Source organism: Nannospalax galili, unplaced genomic scaffold (genome assembly GCF_000622305.1).
Source record: "Nannospalax galili isolate Female #2095 unplaced genomic scaffold, S.galili_v1.0 scaffold2227, whole genome shotgun sequence".
NCBI classification, from domain to species: Eukaryota; Metazoa; Chordata; class Mammalia; order Rodentia; family Spalacidae; genus Nannospalax; species Nannospalax galili.
In genome coordinates, this window is record NW_008356468.1 from 311,324 (window position 1) to 332,811 (window position 21,488).

The window sequence follows — 21,488 nt, forward strand, 5'->3', positions numbered from 1 at the left end:
ACCAGGTGACATGTAGGTCCAGGACCTGGCACAGAGGTGGAGCTCGTGTTTGAATGGCTTGTTTTTGTTATATTTTTACTATTAAGAACAATGATTTTTTATTATGTGTGGGAGAAGGGCAGCATGCCTGTTTCATGGCATATGTATTGAGGTCAGAGGGACAACTTTGTGCAGTCAGTTCACTTTTACAAAGTTCCTGAGAATCAAACTCAGGTTGTCAAGCTTGTGCAGCAAACTCCTTACCCGCTGAGCCATCTCACCAGCCTTTGAATGGCTTGTTGGTGGGAGACACAGAAAGTATGGGCATGCTCCTCCTTGCCTACATTACCTGGACCCTGGGGTTGACTCCCAAGGGCCAGGACCTCCTCTTTGTTGCCACCAGGAACCTCCCATCCTGTCCCCCGAACTGGGGCAGTAAGAGCCAGTGCCGTTGCTAGGCAAGGAGATATTGCTCGTATAGATCTTCCTGGACTTTAATTAAAAACATCTTTAGAAGTTGTCTCTGCAGAGACCAGCAATTGATTCCTGGCTTGGGCCTGAGGGCTGCTGAGCCACACTCTCTCTGGCTGTGGATGGGACAATTGGAGGCTCCCAGCTTGTTGCTGCCTGCCTCAAATGAGACCCCTGGGGACCAGCCTGCCTTTTGCCTTCCTCTTTTCCTCTCTGCCACCACCACTGCAAGCCCCAGATTTAGGACTCAGAGTGCCCTTTCACTTTTATTTCTGTTCTGCTCTTGGGCCTCAGTTTCTTTAGCTATAAAATGGGGGGTGTCAGCACTTGAGGGAGTCCCTGGTGGATGAAATAAGATTGGGATTGTGGAAGTGATTTTCAAGCTGGAAAGTCCTATGCAATGAATGGTCTTGACTCTTGTCCCAGTGAAAGTCACAGATGCTAGCCTAGGAACTCAGGTTCAGATTCTAAGTTTTGGGCCTAGTTCTGGCTCTGGCTCTTTACTGCAGAGCCTCAGTCAAGTCACGTTATCTCTCACTGCATTTATTTCCTCATCCACACAATGAGGACAGTAATACCTGGCCTGCTCATTCCCCGGGATTGGAGGATAAAGGGAAATCGCTCAGTGAAAGCCGTGTTGGCTGATAGCTATTATTTAGTGAATATCCCAAAAAAAGCACAGGCTTGCCGCAAAAGAGGCTTTTTCCACCCATTGGAGACGCAGCTCACTGGGGAACTGGAATCTGGGAACAACAGGGCTGCGAACAGGGCCCCTGTCACATCCACACTCCGCTGAACATTATCCCGTGGTCCAGCCACACATACCATCTTCCCCAGCCTCCCCTCATAGAAGACATCACTAATCCACCCTGGAATTCCTTTTCTGAGCCAGAACAAAACTTCAGACTCCTCAGTCATTAGCAATTGATCGAGGTGGACACAGGAGATAAAACTGACTGGGTGGCACGTTGAGGTAGGGATGATGTCCTGTTGATCTGTGCACCAACCCTCAACCCAGCAGAGTGCAGTGTGCAAAGCAGGCACCAAGAATCCAAAACGGCTTCTTATTTTTCCATCTGTGGGTCTCAATATAAAGTAGGTGCTAACAAACATTTGCTCCATCCTTGTCCTGAGTCATCACTGCAGGCTGGCAGGACCATTACACTGGGACACCTAGCATACAGTGGGCACTAATAAATGCTGGCAGATTTCACCTTTCATTTTACGTTCTCCGTAGTGCCCAGAATAAAATAATGGCTAATAAATCTGGATTGAACTGTGGGCTTGTGTCCTCGATCATGCCAAGCACAGTCTTTTGTATACAGCTGGCCTCAATGGCTGGGGTAGTAGAGCCAGGCCTGGAAGTCCTGTGGAACTTTCTCGCTGTCTCTGGGTCAGATTGTGATACCCTGAGAGGTACCTGGACCCCCAGACCAGTTCCTCTGTCCCAACTCAGCCCCTTGCCAACTTCATGCAGCCTCAAACTTTAAGTCCCACCCGCCCCCGCCCGTGTGTCTCTAGTCATGCCTCTTTGTAGATGTCCTTCTGCCTCTCCACTTGGGTCTCTAGGGGACATCCCAAACCTAAGTGCCCAAGGATGAACTCTATCTCACAGATTCATTCCTCCTTCCACGGCAGCTCAGAGGTCTGGTCTCTCTTCCTCACATCCCGTCTTGCTGACCCCCCAGGATTCTGCCTTTGGTACACATCTTCCACACCATCATCTCCTCTCATCTCCCTCCTTCCAACCTTGCCTCTGTGATCTATAGCCAGCACAGGAGTCTCATGACCCTTTAAAAACATACATTGGATCATGTCATGTCCCTGTTTCCATCTCAGCCCTTCAAGTGGCAGCTAAGTCCTATGTGATCTAGGTTCTGGCTCTTTTTTTCTCAGGTACCCAAGCACTCTCCTGCTCCCTCAGTCTTCTACCAACCCTTAAACACTATGAACACAGTGCATCACAGGGCTTTTGCACCTAGAGCTCCTGGTGCCCTATGATGTTCTTTTTTAAAAAAAGAATTATTTTTTTATGTGTATGAGTGTATTGCCTGCATGAATGTAAATGCACCCGTGTAGTGCAGTGCCGCGGAGGTCAGAAGAGGGTGTCAGGTTCCCTGGAACTGGATTTATGGATGGTTGTTAGCTGTCATGTGGGTGCTGGGAATTGAACTGGGATCCTCTGTAAGACCAGCCAGTGCTCTTAACCACTGAGCCATCTCTCCAGCCCCCCTACAATGTTCTTTGAACATGATGGCAGTTCTCTAAGGGTAGTCCCCAAACTAGCAGCTGCTCTTGGGAGTTTGTCATTTCTAACAGTGAAACATATAAGATCAGAAACTCTGGGAGTGGGGCTGGGGTTGAGCCCCATGGTGGAGTGCTTACTTAGTATGCATGAAACAGAGTTTGATCCTCAGCACCACAAGGAAAGAAGGAAGGAAGGAGGGAGGGAGGGAGGGAGGGAGGGAGGGGGAGAGAGAGAGGGAGAGAGGGAGAGAGAGGGAGAGAGAGAGAGAGCCAGCCCTTGGTAACCTAGGCAGCAATCTGTTAAGCAGCTCTCTAAAGTGATTCGGGTGCATACTAGAGTTGGGGAGCCCTGCTTCACATAGCTCCTTGGTTCCTTTCCTTCAGTGTGTGATTCAACATCCTCCTAAAAAGAGAAAATCTCCAGGGCTGGGGAGATGGCTCTGTGGAGAAGACACTTGTACAAACCCGAGGACCTGAGTTCTAATCCCCAGACCCCACGTGAAGCTGAGTGTCTGTAATCACAGTACCCCTATAGTGAGATGGGAGGCAGAGACAGGAGGACACTGCAAAGTTCACAGACCAGCTAGCCAGAGCCCCTGACTCAAACAAGGTAGAATAGGTGATCAACACTGGATATTGTCCTCTGACCTCCACATGTACATTGTAGCATGTCTCACATGTGAACGCACACACACACATTTAAAAAGGGAGGAGTGTTTCCCTGAAATCCCGGAGGAAGCAATCAGAATTCTATAATACTGGGTGTCACAGATTAGCTTGTTTCTTTTCTGTCCTTTCCTCACTCTAGTACATGGCCTCCTGAGGACCCTCAAATGTCCCTGATGCCTGACATGTGACTGTGGCATGCAGGAACCACCTCAGTGCTCAGCAGTGAACTTGGGTCCCCAGGAGAGGACAGGAACTTGCTCAAGGCCACTGGGTATGGGACCTGTCCACTGTCAGCTCTGGTCCTGCTTCGCTGCCCTGACCCCAGCGTAGGCTGCCGTCCCCTCTCAGAAGCGGGGTTCCTTCCCCCGGCCCCCGACCCCACCCTGTGCATTTCCCTTCTCTTTTAAGCTCTGAGTGGTTTAATTTGCAAGCTGCTGTCTTTCATGTCCCAAGCTGCGTCTCTGTTCCCTCTGATCTCCACAGCCGCTCGATCTGCAGCCCCTTGTCTGCCCCGCCCAGCTCAGCCTGGATCAGGAAGCTCAGTAATTGTGACTGATTTTCAAAGCTGCCTGGAGTCTCCATGAGCACCCAGTGTTGGATTCGCTTCTCTTTCAAAAAGTTGTTCAAATGAATAAACTAATTTAATTTCTGCCTCTTTCCGCCCCCTCCTGGGTTCCTCAGCTTGTCCAAAGTGAGTCACCCTCTTTTTCTCCTGAGTGCTATGTGAGACCAGGCTGGGACTCAGGCCAGTGCCTCCCACACTCTGTGGGACCCAGAACAAGCCTTTATCCTTATTCTGTCCTCATGTCCCCCATCTGTGAAGCAAGGGCCCCTGCCTCTCTACCAACCTAGGAGTAGAGCCCTTAGCTAGCTCGAGCACCTACTGGCTATGGGTGCATTTCCTCTGGGCCTCAGTGTTCCCATCTGTTTAATGGGAATGCTGATGACAGTCCTGGCATGCTGGAGTCAGATGAAAGTGAGGTGAGGAGAGTAGAGCTTCCATGGTGGATATGGGCTGCCCCTTTTATGAGCCCCAGCCTTTCTCTGAAGCATGGCAGACAGAGCTTTTGAAATTCCATGCCTGCTATCTGTTTTTTCTCAAGTCCCTTAGATGTGATGCATGTCCTTTCCTAACATCAGCTCTCTTCACCTTTCACATCTTTTCTGTGCAAAAGCATGCGAGCCAGGGAAATGGCTCTGCAGGTAAAAGTGTTTGCTGTGTAAGCCTGACCACCTGCATTCCATCCCTGAATTTCACATAAGAGCAGGGTGGAGTGGTACACATCTGTAATCCCAGCATTGAGATGGGAGGCAGAGACAGGAGAACAACTGAATGCTCATGGACCAGCTAGCCCAGGGTCCCCAGTGCAGTAGCGGAAACAAGAGAGACTCTGCCTCACCATGAGGTGGAAGGATGGGCTGGTGAGATGGCCCAGTGGGTAAAGTCGCTTGTTGTGTAAGCCTGGTGATCTGAGCTAGATCTCCAGAACCCACAGTGGAAGGAAAGAACTGACTCCAGGAAGTTATCCTCTAACCACCACACATACCCTGTGATGTGGGTGCACCTCACTCATACACACATACAATAATAATATTTTGTTAAACAAAATATATATATAGTTAAATCAAAGCCGGCAGTCGGGCGATGTGGCACACGCCTTTAATCCCAGCACTGGTGAGGCAGAGGCAGGTGGATCTCTGTGAGTTCAAGGCCAGCCTGGTCTACATAGTGAGTTCCAGGCCAGCTGGGTCTACAAGGAAACCCTGTCTCAAAAAGACAAAAGAAAAAACAAAAAACAAAGTCTACAAGTCAGTTGTGGGAAAAGGTGGACAAGACCATGTCCTCTTGGGTCAGAGGTTAACTCAAGGTTGGGGGCTGCTGGATTTGGGAAGTCAGGGACTTGGACTGCCTGTGGCCTAACTGTGACATTGGGCATGCCTCTGCTCCCTGACCCCCAGTTTCCCCATTTGCATAACTCATTTCTAAGCTCTTGGTGGCTCTGCTATGTCTTGGGTTTTTGCCACTGACAACCTCCCAGGTATCTTCCCCAACCCAGAGTTCCTGTACAAACTGGTTTATCCAACCAGTTGTTGAAAGACCTCTGCCCTGCTGTCAAATGAGAGTTCCTCCAATTTAACCTGTCAGAAGCCAAGCTCAGGCTTTCCTTCCATTTCCTACAGCTGTTCCTCCAGTGCAGGAAACAGAAATTCCATCAAGTTCATCACTCAGGATGAAATCCCAACTATTGTCCTTGAGTTTTCCCTCTCACACCCTGCATCCAATCTCTTAGCAGACACCTTCAAATCAGCTTTCAAAATACATCGGCCCAGCAACCTCATTTCCACACCCCTGCCGGGGCCACCTTGGGCGATGCTACCACCACTTCTCATCTTGGTAATTGCAATATCCTCCTCCTGAGCAGGCTGCTCCTGTCTTTGCCCTCCCCACACCTGTCCCTTCATGGAACAGCCATGAGATCCTATTAAAACTAAACCAGATCCTGTCATCCTGAAGGGGACCCACCATTGACTGTTTAGCACGTACAGCATAAAGGTTAGGCCCTGGCTATTATCTAGACTGCTGAATGATCTAGTCCCACAGGGGACTTCAACCCTAGGGCCTTTGTACATTCTGTTCCCCATGCTCTTCCCCAAGGCCCATCTCCTTACTTCATTGCTTGACTTGAGACGCCTTACTATACCAGTAATTTATCTGTTTATTAGTATCTGTCTTCTCTAGCCAGAATGCGCTCTTCACGAGATCATGGAATCTTATCTGCCTAGCACATAGTAGGTACTCAACAAAACAAACGAATGAATATATTGCAGCAGGCACGCAGCATGTCACAGGAATGCACAGGTGTCCCTCTGCTAGCATGCACATCCAACACACATATGTACTTGTGTATGTGCACAGCTCACACACACGTTCACATTCTTGCTATTCCCCACTCTCTCACTATCCTTTTGTGCCCCGCCCCATCTCTCTGGTTCACACTTCCCAACCACTACCAGCTGCCAGCTCATTGTTCACCAACGTGTCAGATTTAGTCTGATCTGGAGATGCTGGAGGTGACTGCCCCCACCAGCTACCTATGTGCCCCTAGCTTCTGATGCTCAGCCAGTGAGCTAGAGGCCCTGAGACTGCAGGGGAGTGTGGCCTAGGATGTGTATGGTTTGCTGGTGACTTTGGCTGACATGGTGTAGAAGGGGCTGCAGCCTGTGTCCCATGCACTGTGACTCAGTGTCCACCAGAGCCTCATAGGGGCTTGGGCTAAGTGGACCAGGGCATCCCACTGTGGGTGGGCAGGACTGAGGCATGCTGTGTTTAGTCTGGGCATGCTGTTCTGTGTGATGTGTTCTGAGCTGGGCTGGGTCTCACGTCTACAGGCAGGTGTGTGTTTTGGAACCAATGCTTTCTTTTGTTACTTACATAGCTGGGTGTGTGCAGCATCCCTAAGTGCCCCCACCACACCCAGCATGGAGCAATTGACTCTGTGGGGTCTTCACAGTGTCTGTGTGGGCCTGGGTTCCCAGGTGGCACAGGGCTTCCAAGTTCGGGCTTGATTACTGGTCAAGTGAGCAAAGCTGTTTGGTTGGTGATCCCACATTATATCCAAGTGGAACAGGGACCCAGCAAGGTGACATCTTCTGAGGCTCCCTGTGTCGTCGGTTTGCTCAGTAGCTCACTCTGTTTGAGGGCTGTTTCCCATGTGGGTGGCAGGCGGCTATGTCCAGGTGTGAAGTTGTGTCTGGGTGTGGGACTAGGCCCTGCGTCCGCTGTGTGCTGGCCTGCTTGTTGGTTGTAGACATGCCCTGTTTAGCCTGGATGTGGGCCAACAGCTGTGTAGGAGTTATGGCCAGGGCTGGGCTGTACCTGTATGCAGCAGAACTTTCATGAAGAGTCTCTATGTATATGACCCTGTCGAATGTGGCCGGCATGTGGGGCTGTCTCTGAGTGTGATATGAGCATATGCCCAGTTCAGCTTGTAGCACAGCTGGGCTTGAGTATCCAGCTATATTCAGTTATCTGTGCGTGACTGTATCACTATGTCTTTGTATGTCACTGAGCCACAGGTAGACCCGTGTCCACATGGGGATTGGGTGCATGGACATAGCAGATCTCATGTGTGTGTGTGTGTGTGTATGTTTTGCTCAGCTGTATAGCCAAGACTGTGTTCTGTTGTCTATCCCCCGTTCTCAAGGTAGCCACTCTGTCTCGCTTGCCCCTCCCAGCAGTTCCACTCAGGACCTGCCAGCCTCCCTTGGGGCACCTTCCCTCCCTCTCCCTGGCCTCACCCATCCCCAGCCCACCTGTAGGTGACAGCTCAGCCACACTGCCAATGTAGGGGCCATGTAGGAAGCGTGGCTCACTGTCATTGATGTCCTGCACTTTGATGATGAACTCAGACTCGGGCTCCAACAGGCGGTTGGTGGCACGATCCCGGGCCTGGGCCCGCAGCGTGTAGAAGGTTTTCTGCTCCCGGTCCAGGCGCTCTGTGGCATGGATGTCACCCGTCAGTTCATCTATCAGGAAGATGGTCCCAGCGCCCTCGCCTGAGATGGTGTACTTGATGGTGCCGTCTCCTTCATCGGAATCAGAGTGGATCTGGGGAGGTGGGAGGAAGGCAGGGTGGAGGTTGGTGTGATTGGAGAGGCTGGGGAGGGCAGAGGAGGGCAGGAGAGGCTGAGGGAGGCAGGGGGAGGCTGGGGGAAGCAGAGGATCATCTCCATCACCCACCCCTCTATAGTCCCATGGGGGCCTGCTCTTAAGCCCATCTCTCCTTCAACTCAAGACAGGGAGGCCCAGGAACCACACTTGTAGTAATCTGAGCATCACTGTATCTGGCATGAAGTTTCCACCTGGGGTTCACCTTGCTCCAACTGTACCCCACAATCCACCTTCCAGAGGCCTCCAAAGCTCTCAGCCTTAGAGGCAGTCTAACCATTTCATCCCTGCTTGCAAGATTCCATGGCTCCCTAGTGCCTCTATAAAGAAGTCCAGAGCACTTTCTTTTCTCTCTCTTTCTTCTTTCTTTCGTTCTCTTCCTTCCTTCCTTCCTTCCTTCCTTCCTTCCTTCCTTCCTTCCTTTCTTTCTTTCTTTCTTTCGATGGCTCCAGCTGGCTTGGAACTCACTATGTAGATAATTCCAGGCTGGCCTCAATCACACAGAGTTCTGCCTACCTCTGCCTCCCGAGTGCTGAGACTAAAGGTGTGTGCCACCATACACACTGCCAGATCCCCTTTCTTGCCTCTTCACCATGCAGTTTGCACATTCCTCTAGCTCCTGCTTGGCTGTATGTATGCGTGCAGGTGAATGTGCACACATGTGTATGGAGGGGGACGGTCAGAGGAAACCTCAGGTGACATCCCTCAGAAGCAATCTACCTTTTTTCTTTTTCTCAGACAGACTCTCTCACTGGCCTGAAACTTGCCAGGTAGGCTGGCCACTGAGCCCCAGGAATCTGCCTGCTCCACTTTCCCAAGTGTGTGCCATCATACCTGGCTTTTTTTTAAACTAGGTTTTGGGAATTGAACTCATGTTCTTTCTCCACTGAGCTGTCTCCTATTTCGAACATCCATTCTTATTTCTCTGCCTAGTGAAAATCCACCCACTGTGCAAAGCTTGACTAGAAATCCTTTCTGGATCTCCCTCCATCCCCCTCCAAGATCGCTCAGTACATGAAGCCATCATTATCATGCTCCACCTTGCAGGATCACTGTACCAGTGTTTCTCAGACCTTGGTATGCATGTAAATCACCCGGGTGGCTTGTTAAAATGCAGCTCTGGCTCACTGGTTCTGGGGCGGGGCTTCCAAGTCTGCAAGTGCTGAGCCCTCACTCTGAGCTGTAGGTCTGTCTCCCCTTAGGTTTGGCATGCATAGTACCCACATCTCTCTATATGGGGAGGTTGGCCCAGGACTTGCCACTTGATGAGAGGAGGAAGGGGGATGCGATTGCTGGGGCACCTGCACCCACTCACCAGGCACTGCATAGAACAGGCAGCACATTTGTCTAGATTAGGGCTCTTTAAACAAACCCTGTTCGAGCAAGTTTTACAGATTTTTTTTCCTACTGAGGTCAGACCACTGGGGAGCTGCCTGGTTCCCTGCCCTGAGCTCCTTCCCTGCAACCCCGCCTCCCTACACCACAAAGCCTCTGAAGAGGGGACCAGAGGAAGAGAAGGCAGTCTTGACTCCAGCATCATTCCCCTGTGTGTCTTACATAATTCTCTGTGCCTCTCTGAGCCTGTCACTTCATCTGTAACACACAATCATAATAGCATGTCCTCCCAGAGGAGCCAGGTTGACAGCCCCCTAAGGCCCTCAGCAGCTGCCCAGCATCAGCAACATGAACAATATTCAACAGCCGGCCGCCAGGGTGCTGTCCACGGAGTGGGGCTGCAACAGGCCCTACTGAGCTGGGAGAGATCCCTGCGACTGCTGGGTCACCAAGAGGTGCAAGGGGCTGAAAGCTGGGGGTGGAGAGGTCTATAACGGAAGGTATGGAGGCTGCTCACTCACTATTTTAGCAACCAGTCCAAACATACCTGTTGTCACTAGCTGAAACCCAGCCCTGCCTGAGACTCATTAAGCATCTGACAAACAACAGCCACCATTATTATTTTACTAAGTGTTCACTATGTATACCTGGAATCTCCTTCTGGCACCGCTAAGTGCCAGACCCCAGGCTATTTCCACTGTACTGACATCTCTTGGGGGAGGAACCAGCAAGAATCTGTTTTCTTGAAAACAGAAACACCTAAGACTTCGCCCTCCAATGCCCAAATCTCCGAACAGCCCTAAGGAGAGGAAAACCTGTCTGGATGATGCCAGTGTCTCTGGGCAACCACTGCTCCTCCATAAGCCTCCGTGGAGATGAAGTATGAAGCAAACAATCCCTAAAGTGCCTTTGGAGCCTGACTGCCATGGACTGTAGCCCTCTCATCCGAAGAACAGGTGTCAGAGACCTCATCATGAAGTGGGAGGACAGCCCAGCCCTGCTGTGGGAGGAGCCGGGTGTAAATTCTTCGGGTAGAACTTTGTGTCTGAAAGGTGGATCATAGAAGTGCCATTTGGAAGATTGAATGGCCCATAAACATTTTCATATTTCATTAGCCGATTAATGGGCATCTCTCTCTTTTTGGCGAGTCTGCTGATTCTCAGCAGAAATTGCAGGGAGTAAATGGAGGCGCCTGGTGGAACCTTTCCGGGTCCCCGTCCTGTTATAGATTGCCCCAATTAATGCCCGTCCTGGGCTCCGCTGAGAAGCCTTCTTCCTGTCCGGTTACTGTTAATAGATTTCTCATAAGTGGCTGGATTGTAAAAACCTCATAACTCAGTTTAATGCCCTCAATAAAATTATCTCAGGACGTCAGCCCTGAATCATTGGCAGTGCTGGGGATGAGGGGACCTGTCTCTCCTGTTTGCTGTTTGTATTCTTCATCCACCTTTCCCTAGGGAGATGCAGCAGGACAGGGGGGATCTGGTCATTCTTGGGGTGCCTCTGCACATCTCCCAATCTGATCTGCCACTTGCTTGTTCAATCAACAAACACTTGGAAGCAGGTGGTAGGGGATGCAATTATGGGGGAATTTAGCAGCGATCTTGGTGTCTATCACTGCCTAAAGAAAACAACTGCAGGTCTCAGATGCGGACATTCACACACAGAGACAGGAAGTCATTTGCTCTGTCCACAGCTAAGTGAACCTCATGGCTCCATTGGCTAACACTGTGTCCATGGACGAGTTCATTTTGCCCTTCTGAGTCCTGTTTCCCCACCTGAGGAGTCCAAGCCTTCCTACCTGGTGTGGGTGAGGATGAAATGAACACATGTTGGCAATGAAGTAGTGCCCAGTTCATGGTGGCCTCCTTCCCTTTCTTAGACCTTTGTGAGGTATAAAGTCTCTACAGCCCTTGGCATTTGGTTTTCCTTCCTTCCCTCCCTCCCTCCCTCTTTCCTTTCCTTCCTTTCCTTCTGTTTTTTGTTTGTTGCTTTTTGAGACATGGTCTCTTGTAGCCCAGGCTGGCCTTGAACTCACTGTGTAGCTGAGGCTGACATTGAACTCCTGATTCTCCTGCCTCCAGACCTTCACCATGCCCTGCACTATCATGCCCAGCACCCTGACATTTTCGTATGGACCTGGTGTAAGGATCACTCTCAATGATTTGGGGAGGAAGGAGTGGAACGCAGCTATGATGTCATCAGTGTTCTGTGAAATGTGACATAGAGTTCACACAGGGGCCCAGCAGCTATTCTCTGGGGACTACAGAGTCAGACAGGGTCAATCAGCCTAGGGAGGGAGGAGCTCAAAGCTCAGAGCTATAGACTTGGGCTGTGCTGCATCCTGTGCTCTGAGTGGACAAAGAGCACCTGGCTCAGCTCTAGGATATGGTTCTTAAGGCAGTTGTGCATGGTGTGTGTGTGGGGGGTGGTTGCGTGCTTTCATTTACTGAGCACCTACTATGTTTTACCTGCTGGAGGTTCCCTGCCAAAATTGAACTTGACTTTGCAGAGTGTTTGGAAATCTCTGCATGATCCAGGTGAAGAGACTGAGATGGCCTTGGGTCCTGCTGCAGCTTTAAGGAAGCTGGTCAGTCAGCTCACAAGGCCCCTAGCAGAGGATGGGAGGGAGAAGAAGGAAGGGAGCCACTGGCCCGCCCCTGGGGTGGCCTCTTCTCCCTGCCTCTTGATTTCATCATTTGTGGAAAGACCTCGAATCACAAATCAGGAAGGATTATGGGTCTGAAGTCGGGAACAGCTCTGTGCCAGCTTCGGCGTTGCCCCTGGCCTGACACTGACTGGCCTGGGCAAGTTGAAGCTCTTCCCTGAGCCTCAGTTTTCTCTGTAAAGGGCACTGCCATTGCTCACCCATAGATCCTGCAGACTTCTAATATAGGTTCCCAGCATGTAGTAGGTGCTTACTGTGGATAGGCCTCCCTTTCCTGTCTCTGGACTCAGGAGGTATGAAGAGTCATCTAACTTACCCTCCTCACCTCCTGATACACGGACTGACCATAGACTCAAGCATCCACTCATCCAAGACCTAGAGGTCCCAGCCAGCACCTTCTCATTTCAAAGCCTCACTTTATTCTTCCTTCTAAAAGCCCTGTCAGATGCTGTCTATATGGAGGAAGAGCCCTCCTTGTTCTTGCCTCTCATACCACACTCTCCTCTGCCGCTCAGTGTTGGGCACAGGTATATCTGGCAAGTAGGGCTTCAGGGCATGGAGCAGGGTTCATTTGCTAGGTCTGAGCTCCCCAGGTTGGCCACACACTAGCACCCTAATGGTGCCTACAGAGAAAACACAGGGCTGTGGGAGAGCTGAGTGTGCATGTGTGTGAGTGTATGTGCATGTGTATGGGCACAAAGCTTGAGATTGAAAGCTCTTTGAGAGCAGAGCAGACGGTCCATTCTCATCTCCCAAACACCCAGCACAGGGCCCAACACCAAACACATCAAATATGTGATTAATAACATACACAGCTGTCACTAGTGTTCCTCAGCTATCTGCCTGGATGTCTGCAGGACCCAAGTACCCCTCAGCCCCAGGGCATATGATCTAGATGATGGCGATAGCTATGGCACGTATGATGCTCGAGGCACAGCCCTAGAATGTTCTCTGCCTGCTGTATCCTCCTATTGTGAACCAGAGATTATTCTGTCCCTATTATACAGATCAGCAAACTGAGGCCCAAAGAAGGCATGAATCTTACCTGGAGTCACACAGTTCACAAGAGGCAACTCTGAGGCCACTGTAACACCACATCCCCATTCTTTTATTTTCCTTTGAGACAGGCTCTCCCTGCAGCCCCAGCTGACCTGGAGCTTGCTATGTAGACCAGGCTAACCTGAATCTCACAGAAATCTGCCTGCCTCTGCCTCCTGAGTGCTGGAATTAAAGGTGTATGTCATCATGCCTGGCCACATCCTCATTCTCACTACCATATCCAGAGGGGCATGATCTCGAGGAAGACCACCCCCACCCCCCAAACCCTAACCCTCGATCATAAACAACACAGAAAGCCTGAGAACATGGTGCCTCATCCCAGGGGGCGTGAATGGGATTTACGGGGCCATTAATTACTTCCTCCTAATTAAATCAAAATTAAATGCGAGCAGAGGTAGGTTTTCCTTATTAAAGGCAATTAAAGGGACAGCGAGGCTACGCAAATAAAATGAGTCCAGGATTTAAACGAAAAGCAAATCAAATAAAAAGCCTCCCCTGGAACGTGAGGGGTCTGTTCGCGCCTTGCAACTCGTAAACCAAGAGTTCATCAATTTCCTTTAAATATTAGCAACTTAATTAAATCCACTCTCCTCCCCACTCTAATCCTGCCGTATATCTAAAATAGATCTTACCGCCCACAGGAGTTGGTCATAAGTGCTGACCCCATAATTCTATCTTTTTTTGAAAAAAAAAAATTAAAAATCCTACAAAATCCACATCCGGCTGACAGGAGCCTCGGGGGAAATTACAGTTCAGAAAAGGGATTAGTCAAAGTACCCAGATTTTATGGAAATGCTGGGAGGTTGCTTTGGGGAGGGTGTTTGGGAAGGTGAGGGGAGGTGGCTGGGAGTGCGGACTGGGCGACTGGGTGGGGCTGCAGAGGGAGTTGTCGCTGGGGCTGGTGACAACCTGACAACCTCACTCAGCTCCTGTGGGTGCCTGACAGGAGCCTGGCGGTGAGTGATGGAGGAGTTAGTTGTGAAATAGGCTACCGTTGGGTACCCAGGGTTCACTGCCTGGTGCTGTTGCTAAGCTACCTTTGGAATTCAACAAGGACTGATGCACAGAGCAGCTCCTGGTTGGGGTGGGGGGGACGGACCAGGAAGCAGTGATTTCACTGGAAGTGCAAAGAGGTCCTTTCTCCACAGAGTGAGGGGTATGGCAGGATGACAGCATACACACGTATGTATGTGTGCGTGTGTGTCTGTGGTATGTGTGGGGGTGTGTCCAAGCGCTCATGCACACGCACACACACACAAGCACTCATATGTGCATAGGCTTGACTAGCCAGGGATAGAAGGCTTTTAAAAACCCAATCTCACACTCTTAAGGTGAAAACCTCCTTCCAGTGAGCAGTGAGAAGTTAAGATGTTGGGGTGCCCAGAAGACTTTTGGGACTAAGGGTCAAGGGTTCCTAGGGTCTAGCTCCAGTGGGCTCCCTGGCCACACACCAGGCTCCCACCAGGAAAAAGTGGTGGGCAAATGTTTCAGAGTTACAGGAACTTCTCCCTGACTCGTGCACAGAGTCTTAGGGAGGTGGCTTGGGAGTAAACTCTCAGCATAGAGGAGGAGCTGGCAAATCATCACGACGGTTGGCAGAGATATTTCCAGAGTCTGGACCAGTGCGATGTTTGGCTCACAGCAGACAAGAACTCTCAGCTTCAAATGGGCACACCGCTGGTACCTGGGGATGTTGTCTCTTGCTTGGTTCTATATCTGTGTTGTCATTTGACCTGGCACAATCTTCTTTATCCCCGGGCCTCAGTTTCCCCTTCTTACAATGAAAGGTCTTACTAGGAACACCTCCTCAACAGACTGTGGTTCAAGGTGATGGTGAGGGGCTGACTCCTTTCACTGAGACCGTAAAGGCTGGGAAAACAGATACAGCAGTCAACTGGAGGCTTGTTTCTTTAAGGACCTGGGTGGCTGGGCGGCCTTCATAAGGCCGCAGCTGCTAGACCACCCAACTACTAGCTGATCATTCATCAAGCTCTAGGCAGATGTTTCAGTCCCCTGGTGTCTCTTTGGGACTTCAGGCAGGTCCAAGCCTTTGCTCAAACCTTAGAGATCTCTGCCAGGTCTGGACCCTCAGTCTGGGGCTGGCTTCTTCTCCCTGGGGCAGCAGAAACTCCAGCGGGGCTACGGAGATAGCTCAGTAGGTAAAGTGTTTGCCTGCTATGCAAAAAGCCAGGTGTGGTGTCACAAACTTGCACTTGTAGTCCTAGCACTGGGAAGGTGAGACAGGCAGGATCCCTGGGGCTCACTGGCTAGCCAGTCTAGACGACTTGGTGAATTCCGGGCCCACAAGAGATCCATTCTTAGAGGAGGTGGGCAACATTTCTGAACATGACAGGTAAGGTTGTCCTCTGGCCTTCACACACACACACACACACACACACACACACACACACACACACACACAAAAACTGTAGGTCACACAGGTGCAAGTACTGGCTAAACCGCCTGTGCACTCCAGGAGTCTGTCCTCTCTGCCCTTGGTTTCTCGGCCTACAAAAGAGAACTGTGCTTTCTACCTTGCGCTTGGATTAAGAACTTTATATGAGAATAGCGAAAAAAGTAACCACAGACAAACAAGGCACAGGCTGAGTGCTTGGTGGACTCAGTTTGCCTTCTTAACCTTCAAAAGCCTCAGGATGGGAGTCTCTTAGATCTCCTTGTTCACAAACAAGTCTGGGGGCAGGCACAGGTTCAAGGTCATGTGGACAGCAGGTTAGCAGTCCAGGCCTTCAGAACCACCTGACCTGTACCTGTCCTTCCTCCACCTGCATTCCTCTGCAGTTCTTGCTGGGAATCAGCTGCCTCTGCTCTGCCACGGGGATGCTGGACCATTGTGAGCAAGGCCTGGGCCTGCCCGAGCTCCGTCCGTTCAATCTTTGCTCAGCTGTGGGGACCAACTTCAGCCGTGTACAGAGGGAGGGCAGAGGCTGATCAGCAGGGACTCCTGCACCTGGAGCTCAGGAGCGCAGAGCTTCCCACACACAAATCCAGAGGCTTACATCCTGACTCTGTCAGAGGCTGGTCTCGGAGCCTTAGCTCTGTCTCCTCATTCTCAGCCTCAGACTACAGAGCTGAGTCCTTGCTGCCGACCAAAATGTGCTACAAGCTGATAGTCTAAACAACACCCAGAGAATGAGCCCTGGGCCCCTCTCAGTATTCACCTTACAAGCACCCTCCGCTTCACCATCTCCACTGCTGATGAGTCTCTGAACAGACCAGGCTCCTTCAGACCTCCCTGTCTTTGCATAGGCTGTGACTTCTCCCCATCGGCTTTATGAACTCCTACTCTAAGCTAAAACCCAATCTAGGTGTTCTCTCCTCCATGAAGCCAGCTGACAATACCATTTAATCAGTGACTGCTCAGTTCAGAGACTGTGTTGTGAGACTTTTTGTAACCAGGGAGTCGGTGACACTGCAGAGCCCCAAGCAGGTGAAATGGCACTTCTGTACACCTGGGCTCCAACAGGAGCAAGAGCTGAAAGGATGAACACAGTCCTCAGCTCCATGTGTCCCTAAAAGCCTGACCTTCAGTCAGGTTAACCCACATCTGCTCAGGGGGTTTGAGAAGGCAGCTTTCATTCACTCATTCATTCGTTCATTCATTCATGGAACAGAATGGCACTAGGCACTGGGGATTTAACAGGGAGAAAAGCAAACACCATCTGATGGGAGAGATGTGTTAACTGCGTAATCAAACAAACACATACATAATTAACACATCTAAAGGAAGATACAGGAACCTCAGGGGCACATGCATACCTGTGTGGAAGGGGTGTGGCGTGGTGTGGTACGTGTGGTGTGTGTGTGTGGTGTATGTGTGGTATGTGTGTGTGTGGTGTGGTGTAGTGTGTGGTGTGTCTGGTGTGGTGTGTGTGTGGTGTGTGTATGTGTGGTGTGTGTGTGTGTGGTGTGGTGTAGTGTGTGGTGTGTCTGGTGTGGTGTGTGTGTGGTGTGTGTATGTGTGGTGTGTGTGTGTGTGGTGTGGTGTAGTGTGTGGTGTGTCTGGTGTGGTGTGTGTATGTGTGGTATGTGGTGTGTGTGTGGTGTATGTGTGGTGCATGGTGTGTGTATGTGTGTGTGGGTGTGTGTGTACGCATGTGGTGTGTGTGTGTGGTGTATGTGGTGTGTGTGGTGTGTGTATGTGGTGTGTGTGTAGTGTGTGTGATCTGTGTGGTGTGGTGTATGTGTGGTGTGTGGTGTGGTGTGTGTGTGGTGTGTGTGGTGTGGTGTGGTGTGTGTGGTGTGGTGTGTGTGTATGTGGCATATGTGTGGTGTGTGGTGCATGGTGTGTGTGTGTATGTGTGTGTGGGTGTGTGTGTGTGTGGTGTGTGTGGTGTGGTGTATGTGTGGTGTGTGTGGTGTGTGTGGTGTGGTGTATGTGTGGTGTGTGTGGTGTGGTGTGTGTGTGGTATGTGTGGTGTGGTGTGCGTGATGTGGTGTGTGTGGTGTGGTGTGTGGTGTGTGTGTGTGGTGTGGTGTATGTGGTGTGGGGTGTGTGTGTGTGGTGTGTGGTGTATGTGTGTGGTGTGTGGTGTGTGGTGTGTGTGTATATGTGGTGTGTGGTGTATGTGTATGGTGCGTGGTGTGTGTGTGTGGTGCGTGGTGTGTGTTTGTATATGTGTATAGTGTGGTGTGTGTGGTGTGTGTGGTGTATGTGTGGTGTGTGGTGCATGGTGTGTATGTGTGTGGGGGTGTGTGTGCGTATGTGTGTGGTGTGGTGTGTGTGGTGTGTATGCGTCCTAACCTGGCATAGTGAGGGAGGGCATCTCTGAAGAAGCAGCATTTAGGCTGAGGCCATGCAGCGAGTGTCTGGTAGGGTAGGGATGGGAGAAGCAGGGAAGGGGAAGAAACAGTCTAGGGAGAAGGGCAGCAGGAAACTGGCCTGGGGCATGGAAGGGCCTTTCAGACCAGACCAGTCCGGTGGTTGAAACCTCAGAAAGTAAGACTGCGAGACAGAGTGACAACATGCAGGAGGCTCAGCTGCAAGACCCCAGCTCTGCAGAGAGCAGAAGGGACTCCAGGGAGGGGAAGATGGAACCTGGGTGTGACCCCAGTGGGAAGCTGAGGGGAGAGTAGCCAGAGTTCTGTGGACATGATCAGATTTGTAAACTCGCTAGAAGTTCTAAGCATTTAGACCAGAGCTGGGTTTCCCTTGGCTCTCCGCAGGGAGGCAGGGAGCTGAGGGCCCATAGAGGCAAGGCATCTGCTGGAAGGGAGCAGGGACAGGGACCAGGGTCTCTTGCATCTAGCAGTGGGAGTTCCCAGAGTCGGGGCTGGACAGTGGGCCCCACTTTACCTTGCCCACATACAGGGGCTCTGTCCCGGTGTACTCCTCCACCACGAAGAACTGGTTCCACACCCAGCCTCGCTTCACTCGGCCGGCACCCAGTGCACTGTCCTGCTGAGTCCCAGGTGACAAGAAGGAAGAGGATGGGACAGGGGTGCCTGTGGCCCACAGGCAGCCCAGCAGAGGAAGGAGCAGCAGCAGTGTGGGCCACAGAGTGGCCCCCTCCCAGAGCGCTCCGTTGGGCCGTGGCCTCATGCTTGGCAGTGAGGGCCAGGCCTGGGAGCATGGACGGGAGGCACCGGGGCCGCTGCTGTTCGGTCCCACGACAGAGTGGTGCTGTGTCACATGGTGGGACACCTCCAAAGGGCCCCTGGCCCCGAACGCAGTCTTGGGGGCACCAGGCTGAAAGGGGAGGGGGCGCGGTGGCAGCCTGGCATGGACGCCTGGTCCCCGCCCGCGCCCCCCTCACAGAAGCCCCTGGCAGGGTCACCAGGCAGTTGGGCAGCAGCTCGAGAGTGGGCCTTGTGCCATGGGCCCTGTGCTTAGAGAATGTGATGAGTGGGGATGAACAGATCTTGACTTCTTTCCAGAACTAGGGGTCATCCAGATCCATCCAGAGCCTGCAGGACAAAAGAGAAAACAGAGGAGGAGAGGGCAGGCTATGTCTATCTTTGATCCTGAGGGAACTAATTAAACACCTACTGTGTGCTCAGTCTTTGTGGGAACAGACACAATAGGGACCCTTGGCTGCCCTTAGGGGTAGCAAGTCAGCCTCTTCTTAGCCATCACCCCTTCCTTCATCTCCCAAGGCTCAGTCCCCTTGCCTGCCCCCTCCCCAGCTCCTGTCCCCAGGTCCCTCTTCAGCCCTCAGGCCCAAAAAGTAGACTCAGGTCTGCCTGCCCTGCCCTTGGCTGCCAAGCTCTCTGGCCCAGCAGAACCTTTGGAGTGCCTATAGCTTTGGCTTCTAGAAGAGTTTCATAGCTCCAAGGTCCAGGCATTCTGAGTGTAAAGTGGCAGATCCTCAGTTCTCCCCTCTAGCAGCAGTGGCCGCTCCATCCTGACAGAGGCCTAGGGGAAAGCCTGCGGGTCACTACCACCTCCTCCCTCCTTGTGGAATCCCAGAGAGCCTTGCTTGAAGCACCGTGAGTGTCTCTCAGCAGTCACTCCACCCCCAACTTGGTGTCTACACCCCTCCCAGCCTCTCTCTCCTCCCCTATCCCCCACCACCAGCACAGGCTGTCCACAGATCCATCCATCTCTCCTTCTTTCCATCAGATCCAGCTCTCAGCAAGAAAGGATCTGAGGGACTCACGCCTACTGAGCCATAATGATGAATAATGGCCTAATGTGGGTGTCTGCAGGACAGCCACACTTCCACCAGGAGTTTCAGGCACTGAGAACTGAACAGGGAACAGCAGATACAGGAGCTCACAACCCCAACCCACTCTCCACTCAGCTCGGCTCAACAGCTCCCTTCCTCTCACCTCAGCCCTGAGCCAAGCTAGGTAAAGAAGGCACATTCATAGTTCAGTGTCACAGGAGGACTGTCCTTCAACTACCCACACACCAGGGCCATGTAATCAGTGTTGAGGACACACTGAAGCCTGGGGGTGGGGCAGCGGTTTGGAAGGGAGAGGCAGACAGGAGAGTATCAGGGCAGCTTCCCGGGAGAGAATGCAACTGAGCAGTCTGGAAGAAGGGGTGACTTGTGGGGGTTACAGTGACAACATGGGGGTGTATGGCTGGGCAGAGGGTGGGCAGTGTGGCTGCCTGAAGTCAAAGAAGTATTCTGAACGGCTGGGATGGGACACACGGGCCACCTCCTTTGAACGGTACTGCAGCAGGAAGTCTCACATGCCATCCTGTCACACAAACTGCAGCAGTTGGTGCTCCTACGGAGTGCCAGGGGCTCCAGAGTGAGCTGGAGTTGAAGATGATGATCAAGGGTGGACATCGACAGTACACGGGGGTAAACAGAGGGGACAGACAGGCCCTACCCAGACATAACCCAGATCTGAAGGACCATGACCCTGCTGTGAGCAGCCAGCCTCCTCATCCATGCTATGAGTTTGGATATGCCTCCTGTGCAGGTGGCCCTGCTGTCCCTGCTGCACTACCACCTCGGGGAACCAGGCTGTGATTCCCCACATGATGGCCCAGCTGGTCATAATGAGGCTGGAGTTACCCGGCGAGGAGTAGGCGCCCTCCCAAGTCTTCATTTCCTGGAGCTTATGATTTCCCTGCATGAGCCTCAGGAACTGTTCCCCTGGCTCCACCAGGCAGTTCCAGGGCAGCACAGCACTGCAGGGGTGAGGTGCTGAGGACCAGAGTTTACAGGGAGGCTGGAGCTACTTCCAAGGGGAGGACGGACCCAGGAGGGAGCTTCCCCAGTGTTTACAGGCTCCAGGCTGCTGTTAGCTGTCTCCTCCCTCTTTCTATCCTTTATTTCTTTCATTCATTCTTTCACTCATTCATTCCTTCACTCATTCAGCCTACATCCTTTTTCAGTGTGATGCAGCAAGATGGGGCCAGTTACCAGGAAGAGAGGCGCACAGTTTCTGGTTTTCTTTAGTCTTTCTACAAATATTTACCAGCACTTTCCTAACACTAGGCCCTGCCAGGAGACGCAGCAATAAAGGAGTTCAGGCCCTGGGGGAACTGACCTTCAGGTGTTGGGGGGGCGGGGACAGATGAGAAGGGAGCGGGCCTATGCTGTGAGCCTAGGAGGTGATTTCAAGCACTAAGAAGAAGGGCAGGAAAGAAAGTGAGGAGGCGGCAGAAAGGATGAACGGGGTGGATGATGGCGGGGTCGGGTCTCACAGAGGAGGTGGCAGTGGTTGGTTGGAAGGATGAGGGGAACAGAGGTCCAAAGGCTGGATGGAGTGAGCTGAGATTCACCCAGAGTTCAAGCACTGGAAGGATTTGGATGTGTGAGGTTGGGAGTGTCTGAGAGCAACTTCTGCAGCATAGCCTATCCAGGGCTAGGGCAGGACCTCGAACCCATGACTTGGATTCTCCTTGGCCCAGGGCTTGTGGAGGAATGGAGAGAGGTGTCCATCTGGGGGGGGGGGGGGCGGCCTCTGTTG

At 51.9% G+C, this 21,488-nt stretch overlaps 1 protein-coding gene across 3 annotated transcripts in view; it reads right to left on the reverse strand.

Annotated features, from left to right (window-relative positions):
• The window catches only part of Cdh22 (cadherin 22), a 128,090-nt gene that overhangs the window by 55,025 nt on the left and 51,577 nt on the right, over nt 1–21,488 (reverse strand). For all 3 annotated transcript variants that reach the window (XM_029556927.1, XM_008854613.2, XM_017803633.2), the window contains 2 exons: nt 18,412–19,022; nt 7,681–7,975 (listed from right to left, as the gene is read on the reverse strand). In XM_029556927.1, coding sequence (XP_029412787.1) covers nt 7,681–7,975; nt 18,412–18,657 — 541 coding nt within the window. In that variant the 5' untranslated portion in view covers nt 18,658–19,022. The remainder of the gene's footprint in view (nt 1–7,680; nt 7,976–18,411; nt 19,023–21,488) is intronic.